Source organism: Callithrix jacchus, chromosome 8, assembly GCF_049354715.1.
Source record: "Callithrix jacchus isolate 240 chromosome 8, calJac240_pri, whole genome shotgun sequence".
NCBI classification, from domain to species: Eukaryota; Metazoa; Chordata; class Mammalia; order Primates; family Cebidae; genus Callithrix; species Callithrix jacchus.
The window spans coordinates 21,067,926-21,083,149 of NC_133509.1; the positions used below are offsets into that span (position 1 = coordinate 21,067,926).

The following is a 15,224-nucleotide window of genomic DNA, read 5'->3' on the forward strand; positions in this document are numbered from 1 at the left end:
TCTTTCCGAGCCAGTAATCACCACACAGGTGGGAATGACTAACAGCATCCCTTCCCAGGGAGACTCACACTTTGCAAGCTGTTCCTAGCCCATTTGCAAGCTGTTCCTAGCCCATGCCGCACTGATGCTGGGCTTTCTGGGCACGTGACGGGATCACAGGGAAGCCGTTTGAGGGAGGAGATTTCTTCCTGGTGGCCCCATATCACACTGAGTCCTGCCAAGACAGGTTACTTGGTAGCCAACAGTGATGCTCATTTATTGCACTGGGTGGTTTGGGAGCAAGGCTGGAGATGGAGCTGGGGCTGTCAGTGGCTCAGAGCCCCAGAGCAAACTCCCTGAACCACTGCCGTTGGCTGATGACACTTAGAAAAATGTGTTCCAGGCCAGGTACAGTGGCTCACACCTGTAATCCCAGCACTTTGGGAGGCTGAGGCTAACAGATCACAAGGTCAGGAGTTCGAAACCAGGCTGACCAACATGCTGAAACTCCGTCTATACTAAAAATACAAAAATTAGCTGGACGTGGTGGCACACACCTGTAATCCCAGCTACTCAGGAGGCTGAGGCAGGAGAATTGCTTGAACCTGGGAGGTGGAGGTTGCAGTGAGCTGAGATCGCACCACTGCACTCCAGCCTGGGCAAGAGCAAGGGAAAGCAAGTAAGCAAGAGGGTGGGTGGGAGGGAAGGAAGGAAGGAAGGAAGGAAGGGAAGGAGGGAGGGAGGGAGGGAGGAAGCAAGGAGGGAAGGAAGGAAGGAAGGAAGGAAGGAAGGAAGGAAGGAAGGAGGGAGGGAGGGAGGGAGGGAGGGAGGGAGGGAGGGAGGGAGGGAGGGAAGGAGGAATGGAGGAAAGGAGGGAAGGAGGGAGGGAAGGAGGGAGGGAGGGAAGAGGGAAGGAGGGAGGGAGGGAAGAAGGGATGGATGGAGGGAGGGAGGGAGGGAAGGAAGGAGGGAGGGAGGGAAGGAGGGAGGGAGGGTTGCATAAGTAAGCCCTTCCCACCCTACCTGAGAAGTGACAGTGAGTTACAGCCAAGAAGTTTCAGTAGAAAAACTCTGGGCTCAGGCTTGAGTTCGGGTTCCCGGTTTGCCCTGCAGTAGGTATTCCTGAGCAAGTCATTTCACTTCTCTGTTTTCTCCTCTGTGAAAGGGGATAATGATGCCTACTTGGGAATGTGATTGTGGCAATCAAATAATATTCTAGCCTCACTGCAGTCCAGGAGGCCTTCTCAGAGGAGAGGGGGTTCCAAAGACTTCCAGAACACAGGCAGCCTGGAAGCCACTCTGATTCACAGCCTTGGATGTGGGTGAGGGGGTTGGGTGGATGAGCCCATGTCTTCACCCCAGTACCTCTGCAGAGAGGTGTTACTAATTCCGCGGAGCAGGAAGCATGTATTGAACCCTGATTCTATGCCACGATTGGCCTCTCAGAGCTCTTGGAAAGACCGGAGCACCACAGGGAGATCACTGAAGTCACTGGGTATAGGAGGGGAAGCAGGTGGACCCACCTTGTGGAGGCTGAAGGCACAGTGAAGGGGTGGGAAGAATTTTGTCAAGGTAGAAAGGCAGTGAGGAGAGGAGGAGTGACAAGCCCTGGTTTCAATCCTGCTTTGCCTGCTCCAGCTGTGGAACTTCACCTCCCTGCACCTCCTTTCCTCATCTGTAAAATGAGGATGATAACAACACTCGCCAGCGGGACTGCTGAATGCAGTGTGTCGTCAATTTAAAGAATATAGCCAATGCTCACAAAACACTGGCCATTCTCATGATGCCAGGTGAATGGCAGCTTGCCAGGTAGGCAAGGATTGGACGGAAAAGCTTGGGTAAAGACCCAGGGGCTGGAGAGAGTGTGGCTTCTTTAGAGAACTTGGAAGGTCTCTGGGGAGGCAATGATTGTGGGGGCGGGTGAGGGGCTGGACCGCAGCACCCCCACTCCTCACCCCATCTGGAAGCCTGGTCTTGAGTCTCTGTTGGTTGGGCCAGTGGAGCTCGCGGATGCGCATGGGAGCGGGGAGGATGTCGACATTATTTTAATCTTCCTCTTAAAGCATAATTGCTTTTTGTCGGCGGGTGTTCCTGGAGACGCCTCCCCGTGGGATTGCTTTCCAGGCTCCTCTCTTCCAGGAGACAGGCAGGGGCTGGGCCAGCTCCACGCTGCATTAATACGCTGCAAATGCGATTTCATGGCCTCAAATGAGATTAGGGCCAGAGGCTCTGCTCTCTGGTAGAGATGGCAGGCGGTGTGAGCGAAGGGTGTCGGGTGCTGAGCAGGGGATCTAAGAGGGAGGGAGCCCGGGACTACTTGGCCTGAGTGGGCAGTTTCCTGGAGCCCCTCAGTCCTGCTGGTGCAACCCAGCTGCAGAGCCAACCCTGAGGCCCTGCCCAGTGGGTGTGGTGCCTGGAGCTGTCACCCCCACCCCCAGGCTGCCCACAAGCACCTCACTAAGGAGAGGCCACAGTCTCTGCAGCTAGGAGGCCTAAGTCTAAAGCTTGCCTCCATCTTCTTATCTTTAAAATGGGGACAACATGCTGGGTGTGGCAGCTCACACCTGTAATCCCAGGATGGTTTGGGAGGCCGAGGCAGGCAGATCACTTGAGGTCAGGAGTTCCAGACCAGCCTGGCCAATGTGGTGAAATCCTGCCTCTACTAAAAATACAAAAATTAGCCGGGCATAGTAGCTGGCGCCTGTAATCCCAGCTACTTGGGAAGCTGAGGCAGGAGAATTGCTTGAACTTGGGAAGCAGAGGTTGGCGTGAGCCGAGATCCTGCCACTGCACTCCAGCCTGAGTGACAATTGAGACTCTGTCTCAAAAACTAGAAATAAAAATAAAATAAAATGGGGACAACAGTAGAACCTACCTCATATGACATTGTGAGGACTGAGTGCTCACTATTCGCTATTATTACGAGGTTCCTATACACACCCATGCATGTCCTCGAAAGTGAAAAGACACTGGGGGCTTGGACTGTGGAGAGGGAGGGTTTGGGGGAGCAGGCCTCACAGTCCCAGGCCAAAGTAGCAGGAAAGAGGAAGACACCTGATCCAAACGTCATTCCTCGCTCATGCATCAAGCACCCACCTGGTGACAATTCTGTGTCAGGCAACATGTTGGACCTTGGGGACATGGTCCCCGCCCTTGGGGAAGATAGATCCTGTCCCATAGATGTCCACAGTGGGTCATGAGCCAGGGCAGGGGAGGCCTGTGAGCTGTGGATCTAAGGTCCCTGGGGCGGGGGGCATGGAGGACGCAGCAAATCTTCATGGGGGTTGTGCACAATTCCATTGTGTCTTGAATTGTTCAGGCTGGCTGGGAAGAGGGATGGTCCAGGCATACGGAACAGGACAGGTGAGGCCCAAAGGTTGGGGAGACTACTGCTCATTCGCGGGGACCACAGGCATATCATGAGGCTGGAGTGTGGCTGTGAGGCTGCGATTGGGTACAGGGTATGGGGTGAGCAGACAAGGAGGAGGCTGGCAGGGGTCCCCTGCAGGGATGGGGTCCTACTAAGGTGTTTTTTTGAAGCAGAGGAGGGCATTGGTCAGGTCTGGAGGTTGGAAGAATTGGGATGAGGGGACAGGTTTGCTGGAAATGGGTTGAGCCTACTGTCCCCACCCCCAAGGCCTCACTGCCCTCTGAGTAGACCCCCCCACCCAACCTTGGCAGGGCACTGCTTCTGCCCCTCCTGATGGAAGGAAATGACAGGCGGCTTCACTGCTCACTCCTTTATGCAGTCCCTTGTTAAACGAGTTATTGATTTTTCAAAAGAAAAATGCCCAAAAGCCACGTTGCATCTTTAGCAAAGTGATTTATGACATGACGGAGGGAGCTGGGCTGCCCCAGATGGGAGCTCTGGTTGCCAAACACTGAGAGGAATCCTTCAACGTGGCCATCCGTAACGTGCCTGCTGAGCAAATGGAAGCCGTGTTATCCAACAATGCGAACACCACACTCCGCCCATCACCCCCAATCTCCTGTTGCCAAAGCAGGGGCCATAGGCACTCCATCTTGGCCTAAATCAGTGTAAGCGTGAGGAAAGCACCTCGTGGGGCTGCCTACTGTGTCTAATCCTCGCCACCACCCTGCATGGAGCCTGCTGGCAGATCCGCTCTGCAGACGAGGAACGGGAGGCTCCGGGGGTCAGGAGGCTTGCCCAAATGCGCACTGCGGTCCCTGCCAGAACCAGGGTTAAAGCCAGGCCTGACAGATCCCAAGTCATCATGCTTTCTTGTTTCCTGCCAAATCTTTTTGGTGGTGTCCTGAGATCACAAGAACTAGGTGCAGCAAAACAGGGTCAGACTATCACAGAGTCTGCTCTGCGACAAAACACAGATACACATGGGTTTAGTCCAGTAGCCATTTACTGAGCTGATAAAATTCACCTCTGCACAGTAAGGAACCAGGGGAAGATCAGAAGAACAGGGCCCAAGAGCCTCCAGGATCCCACCCTGGCCCACTCAGCCATCGGACCCTGAAGACAGCATTTAAAGGCTTAGCTGGAAATAGGAGTGAGCTACCATTAGGGATAGAGTCACAGCCTGGGATGTTGTGGCCCACCAGCCTTGCAGCCCCTCTGTGCTGCATAGAAGTGGTGTCCTCCAGGCCCCTGGCTCTGCCCTCTCTTACGGGGGCCTGGCCAGCCATGCTGGGCTGAGCCTCTGGGACATACGACCTCAATCTCCATTGACACCAGTGTCTGGGCTGCACTGCCACAGAGCCATCGATCTGGCCTCATTCAAAAGGCCAGGTGTTTTCATCTCTGGTCTTGAATTTTTCATGTTGCCCCAGTTTCAGGAGAGGGAAAAAGAGCTGCGACTCCTTTCCCAGAACGAAAGGAAAAGGCAACGTGGTTTGGTGCTCATGACCACGGACTTTGGAGCCAGCAGGCCTGGAGTGAAATCGCAGCTCTGCTGCCTCAAAGCTGTGTGACCTTAGGCAAGTCCATTCCCTCAGAGCATTTGTGTCTTCACCTTGAAAATGGACTCACAATGGCTGGGCACAGTGGCTCATGCCCAGCACTTTGGAAGGGCGAGGCGGGCAGATCCCTGAGGTCGGGAGTTTGATAGCAGCATAACCAATATGGAGAAACCTCGTCTCTACTAAAAATACAAAATTAGCAGGGCATGGTGGCGGGTGCCTGTAATCCCAGCTACTCAGGAGGTTGAAGCAGGAGAATCCCATCTCTTGAACCTAGGAGGCGGAGGTTGCAGTGAGCCGAGATCATACCATTGCCCTCCCGTCTGGGCAACAAGAGTAAAACTCTGTCTCAAAAAAAAAAAAAAAAAATGGGGGTGTGAAGGAGCCAATGGCGATGATGACAGCAGTGATACCCGGACATCAGGTGGGAGATGGGGCCATGGAGAGGGGCTTACACAGCAGATGCATCGACCAGGATCCTGCTGGGAAAAAGAAGGCATTCCAATTCAGGAGCTTGAGGCGAGTTTAACAAAGGACTATTTGCGATACTGAGGGTGGGGTTTAGGGAAACGAGGGAAACCTCAGTGTCCTCGAGGCTGGAGCCTGTGAGAAGCCTTCCCTGCTCCTAGGTTTGAAGAGACAAGAGGGGACAATGACCATAGCCTGGAGAGGCACCTGTGCAGAGAGAGCTGACTGCTAACTCTCAGTGGCAGTCCCGGAAAGTGAGCTGCTCTCCCAGATTCCCCACGCTTGGCCTTCTGTTTTCCTGACTCTTGCCCCTTCCCCCGTATTCCCCCATCACTCTTTCTCCATTGCTGTTGGGTAGCTGAGTTGGATGAGGTGGGAAACGTAGGCAGTGTGATTTTATAGCAAATGGCGCTCAAAGCTGTGTGATCTTGGGCAAAATGTTAACCCTCTCTGAGCTTTGCTTCCCGTTCTTATCCAGTGGGAGAATCAGGACTGCTCTGAGGGCTGAATGAGACCATGCAGGTAAAGGTCTAACATGGACAGTGAAGCCCCCAGATATGCTTGCTCTTTTTCCTGCTAACCAACCTTGGACTTGGTGAGTTCTCCCCCGCTGAAATGGGCCAGAGAAGTGAGAAATGGCCGTAGGGTGAATCTCCATGTCTCCACCAGAGCTGGAGCCTCCACACCCACCCAGACATTGCCCCAGGCCCGCTTCCCCTCTTCTCTAGCCCAGCTCTGTTCCGGGCGTCCAGACCCACCCCCATGGTGGCACCTTTCTCAGGTAACCCTTCACCAGAAATGTCCCCTTCTTTCCTACTTAAATGCAATGTGCTCTCTGGGTCCTGCTCAAGGCCTTTCATCCCAGAGGCCTTCCTCAACCCTTCCTCTCCTGCTCTGAGCATGTGCTGTCCTCGTGGTCCTCGGCAACGCCTCCTGTGTTTGTGCTGCTTCTGGAATTAAGAAACAGGAGGCAGGGGCATGGGACCAGGGTGAGTCCCCGCCCCTCCCTTGGTTTTTATTTTGACTGTTGTCAACTAAAGCATTTCCCTTGGAGGGTCTCTGTGCTCCACCTGTCGCACCCTCAGCCGCCGTGGTGTAGGCAGAGGGCTCTCCCTTATTGGCTGAAGGACGGAAGACTCGGAGAGGGTGACCCATTCCAAATCCACTGCCTGCTGGCCAGGACCTTCAGGAGCTGCTCTGACCTCAGCTCAGTTATGAGGCTCAGCCTCAGGAGTTTTGCAGAGAGATTTGGGGAGCTGGCTTTGCCTTGTGCTTCCACGATGGCTCCAACTAGGCCTCTTGAGGCCAGTTCATACCCTACCCCTCAAAGTGCTGGGCTGGGTTTAAACTGACATCGCTGCAGCCAGAGCTGTTCTAGAGAAAACTTGCCAAGCCAAAGGCTGGTTAGCAGGGAGAAGCAAGCATGCCTGGGGCTCGTAACTGTCGGTGTTAAGAGCTTTACCTGCATGATCTCATTCAGCCCACAGAGCAGCCCTGATCCCCGCACTGGCTAAGGACGGGAACCAAAGCTCAAAAACGGTTAACATTATGCCCAAGATCACACAGCTTTGAGCTGCCATTTGCCACAAAATCACACTGCCTACATTTCCCACCTCATCCAACTCAGCTGCCCAAATGTGGGGGTGGGACAGGACTCAGAGGGAAGGAAAGGCCGAGTGGGGAGGTGGGGAGCTCTGGGAGACAGACATCCTCCTCTGAGTCTCACTGTATGGGTAGTTTGTCTTCGTGTGCTGCCTCCCCAGACTCCAGGCCTCAGACGTGGCATGAGGAAGCAGGGCTGACTAGGAGCCACATCTGTCTGTCCAGATTCTTCTTGCTGTCCAGCCAGCAAGATTCCTCCTTCCCCAAGAGCCAGCCCCAGATCCAGCCTCAGGGGCTTGCCCCTCCCAGAACTGTGGGCTCCCTAGTGGCCACATTTAACCCCTGGCCCCTCCTAGTGATACAGCTCCAAATGCTCCATCTTGGAGGTAGGAGGTTGGCACCGTTATCTATTATCTGTGAGATTAATCTGTCCCTGCTCTCCCTCTCCCTGGAATCCCCCTGAATCATCAAAGCTTGTGGCTGGCCCGTGGACATGTGAGGAGCAAGCCCACTTCTCTGGGCTGGGGAGGTAGAGCTCGCCTTGCTGGAGGAAGGGGAGGAGAAGGTAGAGCAGCTGGGCTCCTGCTGCTAAGGCTTTCTCGCAGGCGAGGAGGAAGCAGCTCTGGCAGGGAGCGGGGGAGGTTAGGGCACGCACAAAAGCTGGTCTCCCAAGGGTCCTTGGTCCAGGGAGGTGGACAACTGGCAAGTCGGGGGGTAGGAAGATCCTCCTGGTGCCTGCTGAGTGTGCAGAGCCTGCTTGCACTCTGGAGCCAGCTGGCCTGGAACCAGTGCCCAATCACATTAGCTTCTTCCCAGGCATGAAGATGGCAGGGGTGTGGCTGCAGTGGCAGAGAGCTGAGATGCCAGCATGGGCAGCTGGCTGAGAGCTTAGAGCCCCAGGGATGGAGACAGAGCTGTAGGGCAAGGCAGAGACCACAGTGAGCCAGGCAAGGTGGAAAGGGCACAGAATGTCAGCAGGTGCTGTGTCGGGAGCACAGCGCCCGTGCAGCCCTGAGAGTGAGGGTTTCCTAAACGTTTGCTTTCTAGGCACCTGGCTTGCATCTTCAGTTCTGCTGCTGGAGAAGCAGCAATGACTCCCCTTGCCCAGAACCTGCTGCCCTAGCCTCCTAGACTAAGCAGGCCTAAGAGGTTGAGGGAAAGGCGCTCTAGGGAGATGGGGGAGCAGCCACTGAGAGCTTTCCATGCATACACTGTGTTGGGACATGTTGGCCCACGAGGGAGATAAAGCACACTGCTCACAGCCAGTCCATTCCTGGTCAGGCCCCCTACCCCAGAGCCCCAGGGGTACCACTTTTGGCAGGCCTAGACAGAGAGGAAATTAGGAGTGGGGTTCCTGACTTCCATCCCCCACCAGTGTCTGGGTGACCTTGGCTGGTCTTTCCAGTTCTCATCAAAGGCAAAGCCTCTGTTTTTCTGTCTCTAAACTTGGGAGAACCATATCCTCGCTGCTGCTCTCTCTGGAATGGGGGTAGAGAGGGAGGCTGGGAGGCCTCTGCCTCCTGGCTGCCAGGCTGGTGCTGCTTTTGGACCAGATTAAAAGAACCTCCAACATGGGGCCCAAAATAGGCAGAAATGAGGCAGGTCGCAGGGGCCTCCCAAACACCTCTGAATGCTGCCCAGCACCCCAGACCCCTCCTCTTCTAGCCCAGAATTTCTTTGCTTTGCTCTTTTTTTTGAGACAGAGTCTCGCTCTGTCACCCAGGCTGGAGTGTAGTGGCATGATCTCAGCTCAGTGCAACCTCTGCCTCCCAGGTTCAAGTGATTCTCCTGCCTCAGCCTCCTGAGTAGCTGGGACTACAGGTCCCCACCACCATGCCCAGCTAATCTTTTGTATTTTAGTAGAGACGAGGTTTCACTGTGTTGCCCAGGCTGATCTTGAACTTCTGAGCTCAGGCAATCCACCTACCTTGGCCTCCCAAAGTTCTGGGATTACAGGTGTGAGGCACCCCTCCCGGCCACTAGCCCAGGATTTCTGATCATCCTTCAAAGCCCAGTTCAGACCTCACCTCTCTCTAGAGCATCCCCCCACCCCAGGCCAAGGATTAATCTCTCCTCATTCTTCCGTCTCACCTCACCAAAAGCATTTAGAACCATGCCTGGCATGCAGCAAATGCTCAATTGTTATGTCTTTGTAATAATTTCTTGCAGCGCTCAGAACTAAATTAATCATAATCTTTGGTTCATACTCCAGTACTATCACTGGCCCATCATGGCTTTCTTTAATTGTTTAATTATAATTTATTTTCAATAATATAATGAACTCCCACTGGGTAGGTGGCTCATGCCGGTAATCCTAGCACTTTGGGAGGCCGAAGCCAGCGTATCACGAAATCAAGAGATCAAGACCATCCCGGCCAACATGGTGAAACCCTGTCTCTACTAAAAACACAAAAATTAGCTGGGCACGGTGGCATGAGCCTGTAGTCCCAGCTACTCAGGAGGCTGAGGCAGGAGAACCACTTAAACCCGGGAGGCAACAAAGCAAGACTCCATCTCAAAAAATAACAGTAATGAAAATAATGAACACCCGTTAACTGATCACCCAATCCAAAACCGCAAAGGTTTAGAGTGTATTATCTTATCCTCTTCTCTCCCTCGTCTTCCCACCTGCCCTCCAAGAAGAAACCATCCTCTTGAAGTTTGTGTTTATTATTATCAAATAAATGGAAGACTGTAGATACCCAGAGAGGCAAGAGGGCTGGTGGATTCTTCAGCAGAAGTAGCCGTTTCTCCAGTCTAGCTGCAACTCTCTTGAGAGCAGTGTCTGGCTTCCTCTTTTGCTGCAGTGTGAGCAGCATGGGGCTGGCCACACCACATGGTCGGTGGAAGCTACTTGGGGCACCAAGAGCAGGAAAGGCGAGGCCTGAGTGCCCGTCGGGAGGCACAACACGGCTCCAGAAATAGGGAAAAGGGCTTCTGGTTCTAGCTCACTGCACCTGGCAGGTGCCCATGTGACTTCAGCCCTGCCCTGTGACATCAAACAGTGTTGCCCAGGTGACCCAGCTAGGTGGAAAAGCTCACTGCTTTTCCAGGCCTGGGCAGAGAGAGGGTCCCCTGTCTCTCCACTATCCTGGGGGAGCCAAGAGCCAATTGCCTAGTTGCTGACCCTGCCCAGCTGGCCATGGCCCGCAGCAACCCCCAAGGCCCCTCCACCCACAGACCATCTTGCTGCTGAGAGATCGAGGACCTGTCCCACCTGCCCACCCTCCCCCTCCCTGCCATTCAGACCCCAGGGCTGATGTGTGGCACCCCTGAGACCACAGTGACCTCCATACTGTCTGCTACCCGTAAAGACTCCAAGACGCTCAGGCCAGTGGTCCAGGCAGGACTGATGCCTGATCACCCACTGATACCAGGTATGGTCCCAAGATTGTTAAACAAGGCCAGATACCCCTGCCCTCAAGAGGATGGGATGGAAAAACAGAAAGGTGAGGCCAAGGACATGGGCCATGCACCTGCATGAATCCGTGCCTCCTTCCAAGGCCCTCCTTTAAAGTTGTGTGTGCGCCTTAATTATGACAAAAGCTTCCCTTCTCTGGGTCTCAGTTTTCACAGCTGTGAAATGGTCTCTGTGGCTGTCCCAGGTTAGCTGCCCAATACTCTTGTGCCGCGGGGGAGCTGGAATGCATTGTGCTTGCAGATGTCCATGCTGACCACCCGTACCTGGTGGTTCCTGCCCTCCTGTTGCTGGGCCCACATAGTCTTTGAGAGCCCACTGAGATGGTTCATTACCCCCATCCGATTACTTCCAGGAGATTTCCAGGCTGCTGTCTTGGCTGCCCTGATGCCCCTACTGCCCCCATGCTTCCTAGCCCTGGCCTTGATTTTCCAGGGCCTAGGCCCCTGCCCTGGAACATAGATGCTCGGGTCTCTGGAGAGAAGGGATTTTTGTGTGTTTTGCTCATTGCTGTATCCCCAGCACTCAGCACAGTGCCTGGCACATAGTGGGTGCTTAATAAAAAGCTGTGGCCCAGCAGCAGGGCTCTGCCAGGAAGGGACTGGCATCTCAGTGTGATGAGATGCTAACAGTTCAACGCAAGAGAGTCCTTACCTTCCTCACTGGCAAGGCTGAGCCCCTGCCCTAGATGGTGTCACTCACCCACAGGGATGGCAGAAGGAGCTGAGACTAAAGGCACACAGGTACTTGCAAACCGGGAAAACCCTCTTTGTGGTAACACTCAGGTTGAATAAGCCACATAGGTGGGGGTGCCCAGGCCCTAGTGTGATTTCCAGTTTATTGCTCTGGATTTTGATGTCTCTGGCTCCTGACATTCTCTGCCCATAGCTGGCCCCTCCTCAGACTCCACCCTCCCTATTAAGATTCTTTCTGTAATGCCACACACTCAGGACCAGGCACCAGGTTGACCTGGCACCCTAAGTGCCAGCTGGTGCCCACATGACCTATGGAGCTGGATTTGGGATCCAGGGAGTTGCGTGGGAGTCCTGAGGAGGAGCCAAGGTTGCTTTGATTAGTAGCTTTGAGAAGCACTTTTGATAGCTGGGCGGAATCTCCTATAAGGTTGCCCATCACGGCCGGGCGTGGTGGCTTATAGTGCGTGTAATCCCAGCACTGCAGGGATTCCAAGGCAAGAGTTTGAGACCAGCCTTGCCAACATAGTAAAATCCTGTCTCTACCACAAATACAAAAATTAGCAGGGTGTGGTGGCACACAGCTGTAATCCCAGTTTCTCGGGAGGCTGAGGCAGAGGAATTGCTTGAACCCGGGAGGCAGAGTTTGCAGTGAGCTGAGATCGCACCACTGCACTCCAACCTGGGCAACAGAGTGAGACTCTGTCTCAAAAAAAAAAAAGTTCATCATGTATATTAATATATATTCATGTTTCTTCTTTTGTGAATCCCCAGTTCATGTTTTCTTAATTGAGGTGATGTTTGCAGGCTTCCGTGCTCCTTGCATACTGGAGATGTTCATCCTTTATATATATATATATAAACATTTTCTCCTTTTTTTCTTTTCTTTGTATTGCAGGGCACTTCGGACCATTATAGAAGTTGGTATAGATTTTTTGAAACGTAATCAAGCCCACCCTTTTTTAATGATTTCTGACTTTTGTGTCATCTTCTGGAAAGCTTCTCTGCTCCAAATACCACAATTCCTCTTGCGGCCACCAATGGATGCTCAGGTTGAGTTGCAGGGGGTATCCACCGCGGAGCAGAGAAGGGAGCCATCGGGGAGGCATGGTGAGAGCACCGCAGAGATAGCGGCAGTGTGGGTCACACCAACCCTGCTTCCACTTCCAGCCCTGGCCCCAGTAGCTAAGCTGTGTGTGTGCTTTCATGCAGAGGGTTTGCTTTCTCTGAGTGTGCTTCCTCACCTGTAGAACAGCTTTTCCCTGGCCACGGGAACTCCCAGGAAAGTTTAGATGCTGAAACTGAAAGGAACCTGGGGGACCATTTTATTTTTTATTTTTTTATTTTTTATTGCATTTTAGGTTTTGGGGTACATGTGCAGAACATGCAAGTTAGTTGCATAGGTACACGTGGCAGTGTGTTTTGCTGCCTTCCTCCCCTTCACCTACATTTGGCATTTCTCCCCAGGCTATCCCTCCCCAGCTCCCCCCGCCTGCTGTCCCTCCCCTATTCCCCCCAATAGACCCCAGTGTGTAGTACTCCCTTCCCTGTGTCCATGTGTTCTCATTTTTCATCACCCACCTATGAGTGAGAATATGCAGTATTTCATTTTCTGTTCTTGTGTCAGTTTGCTGAGAATGATGTTCTCCAGATTCATCCATGTCCCTACAAAGGACACGAACTCATCATTTCTGATTGCTGCATAACTGAAAGTCCTGTAAAACTGCTGAGAAATAGCCCCACTGCAGTCAAATAACTTGCCCACATGACAGATCTGGGCAGCCAGGTACCCTGCCTCCCAGCCCAGCCCCTCTTCAGCTGGTGTGGGTTTTCAGGCGCAAGGCCCTTCTAGGGGGCAGAACTGGGCTTAGCTCCTCAGGTCTCCCAGGCTGCTGGAGGAGAGGGGTGGCAAGGGAGGAGTGATGGAAGAGTTTGTCTCCTTCCATCTCTATGGCTGCCAGAACCAAGTTAAGCCCCAGGGCCATTAACTCCTTCCCATTGTTTCTGCCTCCTCCTCCCACCCCTGCCCCTCCCCCCAGCACTCAGATTCAAAAATGCCCTAAGTGATGGGCAGTCCTAGTTCCCCTGGAACACCTGCTGGCTAATCCTGGCCTATTGAGGGCAAGGCCACCTGTCTGGTTGGGTAAGGGCACCGGAGTTAGCAGCTTCTGATCTGGGGGACATGTATTCTCACCTCCTAATTAGTCATCTTGCTAGGCAAGGACCACAGCCTGCACCAGGCAAGCTGAGGGAAGGGAGGGAGCAAGACACAGGGATGACAGTTCTGGAGTGAGACCCAGGAATTAGAGGTCCAGGCAAAGAGAACAGCTGGGGCAGAGGCAGGGAAGGAGGAGGGAGCTTGGCGGGTGCGAGAAACAGCCAGGAGGCCAGTGTGGCTGGAGCGGAGTGACCCATAGGACCCCATGGGACAAGATGAGGTCAGCTTTCTGGGTCAGCTCCTGGAGGGCCCCACGGGAACATTTACCAGGCCCAGTGGAGTAGCTGAGAGTGCTGAGCTTTGGAATCAGGCAGGCTTCGGTGCCCACAGCCCAGCTTCTCATCCACTGGCTGTGTGGCCTTGGGCAGCTAAACTGGCCAAGCCCCTGCCTGGAAAAGCTGCCTGCTGATCTCTGCACCCTAGCAGTGTTGGGTCGGTTAACCGAGAGTGAGCCTGAGAAGCTGACGGTGAGCATCCAGCTCTGCTCCCCGCCAAGAGGAGACATGAGTTTCCTCCCCAGAGCTCACCATGCCCCTACAGATGGGTTTGTGCTGCCTGAGACTTACAGGGGGATTTCCCCATCACCCCCAGTTCACTCCCCCTTGTGTAACCCGGTATGTGCATTTTCTGTTCTCTCGTAAATCCTCCAGTGCAGGCCAGGGTAAGAGGTGGGCTGAGGACGTTGTTTCTGATGCAAGACGTCTCTGAGGGAAAGTGGGCAGATTCCCATCCAGACGTGGGAGGGTTGGCTGCCCTGGCCCACCATCCCCGTCCTGGCATCACCCTTGGCCCCAGGCCTCCCTGGCCCTGGGCCCAGCCTACCCAGCAGGCACATGCCTGCAGGCCTCACCAGGAGGCGCCAGCCTGGCAGCTGGCCTCATGCCCAGAACTGAAGCACGAGCAGTTCTTGCCAAACTTCCTGCAAGCATTTTTCCCAGAAGGGAAGGCTGTCCCCGAGGCGGAGGCAGAGAGGAGGTAGAGGAGGAGCCAGTGCGACTCCTGGCCGGGTCTGCAGGTGCCTAGTTGGGCTCTGGGGCTGCCAGGGGTCAGTGAGCGCCTTGGACAATGGCCATGCTCTGGGGCCCTCACTTGTGGGACCCTAGAGAGCTCGTGACTCCTAGGCCCTGTGACAGGGCCTGTACCCTCATAGCAAAAAGGGGAATCCATCGAGGAATATTAATCACCCAGCTCACTGCAGGAACTTCAGGCACCGTAAACGTGGAAAGGCCGAATCACAAACCATTCCACGAATTCCCACTGGCCAGGTGGGAAAACCAAGGCTCAGAGAGGTGGGGCAGAGAGGTAGGGCCAGAGCTGAGCTGAAACCTAGGTCTTTTCCTTCCTTCCTTCCTTCCTTCCTTCCTTCCTTCCTTCCTTCCTTCCTTCCTTCCTTCCTTCCTTTTTTCTTTTTTTTTTTTGATGGAGTCTCAGTCTATCACTCAGGCTGAAGTGCAATCTCAGCTCACTGCAACCTCTGCCTCCCCAGTTCAAGTGATTCTTCTGCCTCAGCCTCCTGAGTAGCTGGGATTACAAGCCCGTGCCGCCACACCTGGTTTACTTTTGTTTCTTTAGTACAGACGGGGTTTCACCATCTTGGCCAGGCTGGTCTCAAACTCCCAGCCTCAAGTGATCCACCTGCCTCGGCCTCCCAAAGTGCTGGGATTACAGGCATGAGCCACCACGCTGAGCCGAGCTGAAACCTAGGTCTTTTGCCCTGGGGCTGCCAGCCTTGCTCCTGTGCCACTAAATCAGAGAGCAAGGCTTCGGAGGAGTGGGGGCTCATGGTGGTGGGCAGTGAGGGTGGATACGGGAGGAAGCTGCCTACCCAGGAGGGCAAGGAGCACGGCACTCTGGCTGTGCCCCATCCCTCACCTCCAGGCAGGGGCATCTTCCCCTCCCCTGGGAGGAAGGGAAG

General features: G+C 54.2%; 1 protein-coding gene across 8 annotated transcripts in view; it reads left to right on the forward strand.

Annotated features, from left to right (window-relative positions):
• The window catches only part of CCDC33 (coiled-coil domain containing 33), a 122,337-nt gene that overhangs the window by 9,884 nt on the left and 97,229 nt on the right, over window positions 1-15,224 (forward strand). For 6 of the 8 annotated variants that reach the window (XM_054239423.2, XM_054239422.2, XM_054239429.2 and 3 more), the window contains exons 1-2: window positions 10,022-10,358; window positions 11,990-12,201. The exons of 1 other annotated variant lie outside the window; for it this stretch is intronic. In XM_054239423.2, coding sequence (XP_054095398.2) covers window positions 12,136-12,201 — 66 coding nt within the window. In that variant the 5' untranslated portion in view covers window positions 10,022-10,358; window positions 11,990-12,135. Of the gene's footprint in view, window positions 1-10,021; window positions 10,359-11,989; window positions 12,202-15,224 lie in introns of those variants that run through there. One more of the 8 variants, XM_054239426.2, reaches the window with a different exon arrangement.